The 5,961-nt window shown below is 38.6% G+C and overlaps 1 protein-coding gene across 1 annotated transcript; it reads right to left on the reverse strand.

Annotated features, from left to right (window-relative positions):
- Window positions 1–431: 431 nt before the first annotated feature.
- On the reverse strand, window positions 432–5,334 carry paip2b (poly(A) binding protein interacting protein 2B). Its single transcript, XM_017465044.3, has 4 exons — window positions 5,186–5,334; window positions 2,271–2,428; window positions 1,901–2,074; window positions 432–1,133 (listed from the first exon to the last, which is right to left on the reverse strand). The coding sequence occupies exons 1-4, from the start codon at window positions 5,190–5,192 to the stop codon at window positions 1,077–1,079; spliced, it is 396 nt and encodes a 131-aa protein (XP_017320533.1). The 5' UTR covers window positions 5,193–5,334; the 3' UTR covers window positions 432–1,076.
- Between the last annotated feature and the right edge of the window lie 627 nt (window positions 5,335–5,961).

Here is a 5,961-nt window from a genome sequence, read left to right on the forward strand (position 1 = left end):
GGGTTTGTTTTAATATGCCAGGCTTATTGAGTTGCTCCCGAGTACCACTATAGTGATATTATTTTTCTTAGGGTTAGTAGACAGAGAACAGTATTTGATTTGTTAATACAGCAATGCCAAACAACATATTCTACAGCCATAGCTAAAAGGTAACTTCCAGTGCCATCTAAACTTTCTTAGACTTACTGAATTGATTTATATATTTAATACACCACTGAATGAGCCTGAGGGCTGAGACAAACAGCCTCAGTACAGTTCAGCATGAATGGAAACTTAGTTGTCCATCATCACCATCTTAGTTTTAGCAATTTACACTCTTTAATGGTGCATTACATTTTCTCATACGATACCTCATGCAATAAAACACCTTAAATACCCAGCATATTGAGTCATTGCAGAGTAGTATGCAATAAAACCGTGGGCAAAACACATCAAAGAGGGAACCCACTCTTTTATTTCATTATACTTTTTTTCTTCATTTTTGTAAATGCAAGTCGCACAGTGAAAGGACTTCAATTGAAGAAGAAAAAATAAACACATTAGAAATCCCTTACAGGAAGTCAGCTGCCATCAGCTCCAAACACTCTGAACTGGTCCACCTGCCAATGATCCTTTTTGCTGTGTCCATCATTCTTCACCCCACCCCTTTCCCCTCCCACTCTGACACATTTCCTCCCTTTAAAAAAAAAAAAAAAAAAAAAAAGACGAAAAAAAAAAAAAAAGACAGGTACAAAGGGAAAAGAAAGGAATTAGAAGAAACTTTTAACAATGTCCAGGGACAAACTGGTAATCACTATCACAATAGTGGAAATAACATTGTTGCCTCTCAGAAAGCTAGTCACAAAGTGAATCAGTCCAATAGGAGCATTACTTGGATTTCCCAGCCCACCCCAATATCCTGCCCAGGGTACACATGGAGACAAATAAAAATAAAAAGCTTACAGAAGAGCATCAAACCCCCCCCCCCCCACCCCCCCCCCACACACACACCAAATTTAATTTGAGGCATGAGGTGGGGGTGACCGCTGACCATCAGCAGTCACATAAGAGTCTCTATAAGGGAGCCCAGTAGATCCCTAGTATTTCACTCCTGGCACAAACTCCTTTGCCTCTGGGTTCAAACTGCTTTTGCGCTGAAACACAAAAACAAAAGATAAAACAATAATGTGAGTTCCTCAAACATTTGTAAAACAATACCAGATTTTTCTAAAGTCTTCTAGTGTTCGATAGAATTTTATCCCTTATTTTAGATAAATTAACACTTATTTATCTGTGAGAAAAACAAATGTATTTAGGGAACCAAGACTAACAAGCACTGGTGAAAAGCGATTAGAACTATTTGATTTTGATGATGAGATGCTCCACATTTCAGACAATTCAATGTGGAGAAATCAACATTTCATGATTAAAAGTTTAACTTGCAAACCTTGTTGTGGAAAGACATCTGTCCATGTGTCTAATCAACAATGTGCAGATGTGGTGAGGTGAAGACAGGAATGGAGGAACTTATTTACACCACATACAGTGCACATACCCTCAACTACTGGTTTAGAAAGAATCTCTCATTTTTAGCAATGTAATGATGCAAATAAACCTCCATTTCTCGTTAAAATAACACGTCAGGCTCTGTTACAAAGTCAAAGACTTTGCTTATTCAATCATAATTTTGGGAGAATCAATAAGTTTATTTATTTATTTATTATTAAGATATGGTGAACATGTATTACAGTTTGTTTACAATATCTTTTCAACGATAATTTTTCTTAATTAAAATTTTGTTAAAAACATTCTGAGAATCGAATCGTGAAACCAGCATTGTTAATCGAATCGTGACCCAAGGGTATCGTCACACCCCTACTTCTGTTACATTGATTTCACTGTTCCAGTTCAAAAAACTTACTGCAATGTCTTCGGCATTTGAGTCATTGACCGACAGGCCACTGAACTGCTGCTGAATGTGTCCAACTCCAGAGGGAAGGTCCCGTGCAGGAATGAACCAATCTTGATCCTCCTCTTCCAACATTTCCTGGAAACAGCGCTCCAGAAACTCCTGCTCCAAAAGCTCTTCCTCCACCTGTGTGAATTTAAGATAAATTACAATTACAGGTGCAAACACAGCTCAGACATTTTTTTTTTATTATGAGAGAGAGAGACCCTGGAGACCAACCCACACAGGCTTTTTCCATGTATAATATACTAACACAAAAAGTCAAGTCATAAACTTTATGCCCATATAAAACCCCCTGAGCTGCATTAGAAGTTACACTAACCTGCCTGTTGTACTCCTCCTCATTCTCCATCCACATGTACTCTGCAAAGGGGTTGGCCTCTCCTTCCTTGTGTCCATTCAGCATGCTGTCTTCTTTCCCAGGGCCACTGCTGCCCCCTGGTGTCTTTGCCACCTCAGGACTGTTAATATCTGCAGGCTCTGAGGAAGTTTAAGCAAATGAATATTCCCATCTGAGTAGCCCCTTAAACACCAAAGGACTATGGATGTTTAATAAAGGAATACTTAAAAGCCGTAGGCAAATCTGAAACAGGCTACAGTCATCACAATTTCAGCATTTTTATACTCAAACGGACAGAGATGTGACCCGTCACATGGAGTAAATACCATGCATGTATCTCACTTTAAAAACAAAAACAAGCAAAAATGTCCACAAACACTGCTTATCATTCAGTTGTCACAAATGACTAAAGACTATTGCCATTAGGTTGGACTTGACATTTTCTGATGCACCGATGTAATTTATGCTGTATAATCACATGGTTTTAAAATCTGCTGCAGTCATGTCACTGATATTCTGCATAACTTAGCAACAGAAAATTGTAGAGTGAATGGGTCAGTTGCTGTGAGGATGTCAGTATGAGTCAGTATCATAATTATACAGAAAATGAAACACTTGGATTGGTGCGAGCCTAAACAGAAAACCTTCTGCACTACTGGAAGGTTTTTTTTTTTGTAGTCTCAAAACATAGCAAATATTATTCAATATGATCATGAATTCCATCAAATCATTGCTTAGCTACTGTCCATGTTATGTTAAACATGTGCAAAACAACAATAATATATTTAATCCTGTGTGACATGGAGGAGCAGCGAGTACTGTTGTGCACACAACAGCTCCAGAGTTACCAGTTCAATCCTGAACTCGGGTGTCTGTAAGAGTCACACACGTTCGTCCCGTGTCCCTCCCAGAAACATAATGCTAGGTGAACTGGACATGCTATATTACTCCTAGGTGTGCAAGTGTGTGAACATGTGTGTGCATGGTTCCCTCAGATGAACTGGTGTCCCAGTCAGGGTGTGTTCCCTCTTTTTCCTATTTAGTTTCAGATACAGTTTATTTTCCTTTTTATTGCCCTCAATAACAAGGACCTTGAGCAAACACATGCTTTGTTAACCTCGCCCCACCTTACAGATCTCTTACAACCCTACACCCCTTCATTGGGTCTCCTCCATACACCCTCTACTCATCTAACCATCACGGACCATAGGGCCTTTAGCCGTGTTGCTCCTCGCCTTAGGAATTCTCTCCCAGTTATCATCCGTAATTCAGACTCATTATCCCAATTTAAAGTCAAACTCAAAACTAATTCAGAATAGCTTATCCTTCATGATTATTGTCTGCACTCAAATCTAGTACTTTCTGTTTTTCTTACAGTTGTCATGTTTGTAATTGTCGCTCTCCCCTTTTATGGTTTATTGACATTGTTATTTATTGCTATCTACTACTCTGACATTGTCATTATTGCTACTTCTTGTTCTTGACGTATGGTGACCTTGAGTGATTTGAAAGGCGCCTTCAATAAATCAAATTCATTACTATTATTATTATTATTATTAATATTAATATTATGTGGACACTAGGGATGGACGATATCGTTTGCGATATACCGGTAGAAATTCTCCCCACAATATGAATTAGTCTTCCAGTGATAATAATGATAATGCCTAGTTGATGGCGTATTTCTGTGTGCGATGGTCTGCGACCCGTTCACAGCTCATGTGGAGAGCGAAAACATGTATGGCGGAAGGCAGATGTGAAGCTGAAGAGGAGTTTATCGTTAAACAAGGAGCTACTGTCCCTCTACAAGGTGTATCTAGTTTGGTTACAGGAAATCAGTTTTACTTTTAGATCAAAGTTTGTGTTTTTGAGGCTCTCAAGACTGCATGCAGCAGTCACTTATAGCCAAAAACTGTGGTGAATGGCACTAATATTTTTTATATATATATATATATATATATATATATATATATATATATATATAAAATATATAATATAATATAATATAATATAATATATCATCACTGATATCATTACCACAATAAATACTAAAAAATATCGTGATATAGTTTTAAGTTCATATCGCCCATCCCTAGTGGACACCTTTCCCATCTGAGCCCAAGCTCCATAGACCTAGGGGCCCTGAGCAGTCTCAGATCAGGTCAGCTATTTAAGAGGCTGACGGGCCCTGACCAGTCTCAGGTCAGGTCAACTACTTCAGAGGCTGACACACTTGCACATCCATGTAAAAACATCCAAGACAAAATCTAAATGAGACGCTTTTAAGTTTTATATAGTCACTACATCACTGCTCTGAAACGTTTGCTAATACACCCCCACCCCCCGCGTTTAGCATAACCTGGATAGAATATATTTGCTATTAATGAGCACATGAGGCTATCGCTTCCTTGGTGGGATCATATCCAAGTTTTACACTCGAACAAACACTTGGAAGCATGTTTGAGTAGCGCAGAGTTGGGGGAATTCCGTGAAATACACATTATACACAACGAAAACAGGTTGGGGATATTTTGATTCGCGCAATCTCGCGCAATCTCGCGAGATCACCAAGCAGGCCGACGTCGAAGTTAGCTAAAGGAAACAAGGCCTCGACGGTGTTACTTTCCACATCAGCGCTCTTTAGACATCTTGATTATGCTATTAAAAAAAAAAAAACAACCTTTGATATTATCCGCCAACTATATTACACTACGCTGCAAAGCAAGTAATAAAACAATAGTGTCACATGGAACTAACGAACACTTGAGACCTGGCTAATATTTAGCAAGCAGCTAAAAAATACATCGCGTGTTTTTCAGTGACTAAAAACCACAACGATATCATTCGACAGTAGTGTAAAAACAGAGCGGAACATTTTTATATCTAATATGACTTACCAGGCATTATACCGACTCGTTTATCGCGAATAATTCCAAAACGAGCTCCTGTGATAGATTAAATTGTCCAGTTTTCAGCAACACCGTTACCTGGCCAGCCTTCAATCCTACGTCAGGATCATTCATGTGGAGCTGCATTTGAAACGGTAGTGTGTGCGCCCCCTGGCGGCCAACACAAGCTGTACATGCGGCAAGGAACCAGGAGGGGGCGCCAAATTTGGACATTTTCTACTATCAGTGCCGTTCCAAAACTTCAGGTGCCTTCATAAAAAAAACCCCAAATTACCCCCACCCCTTAATCTGTTCTTTCAGAGCAGTTTCACTGTCAACAAACAACATACAGTGAGTTGATTACAATACAGAAATAATTATCTAAATATGCAAACTTTAAAAAATGGGCATTGTTTTTAAAGCACTGACAGGTGTCATACACCAGCTTGCTTTGCTGAACAGGAATATGTTTATGTCCTGTACATTAAAACATGTATAAGAACGTTTTGATTATTGATGTATGCTGACACAAACTGAAAATTACATTTAATCATGTGGCATTTCTAACAAAACACACTGGACTACTGCTGAATCTGTTGATCTGGACTGACTGGAGTATTGTTCTTAATTAATTCATTGCATGGTTTGTCAAGAATAAATGATAATTTAAAATACTTAAAAAAATACATACGTTTAAGTTCTTCTTGCTGTTTTGCTTCACATTCTTGGCGCTTTTTCTTTCTTTCTTTTTTTCCGTTCCCGGCAGATAGCTTCTTTTGGAAGCC

Source organism: Ictalurus punctatus, chromosome 3 (assembly GCF_001660625.3).
Source record: "Ictalurus punctatus breed USDA103 chromosome 3, Coco_2.0, whole genome shotgun sequence".
In the NCBI taxonomy this organism is placed as follows: Eukaryota; Metazoa; Chordata; class Actinopteri; order Siluriformes; family Ictaluridae; genus Ictalurus; species Ictalurus punctatus.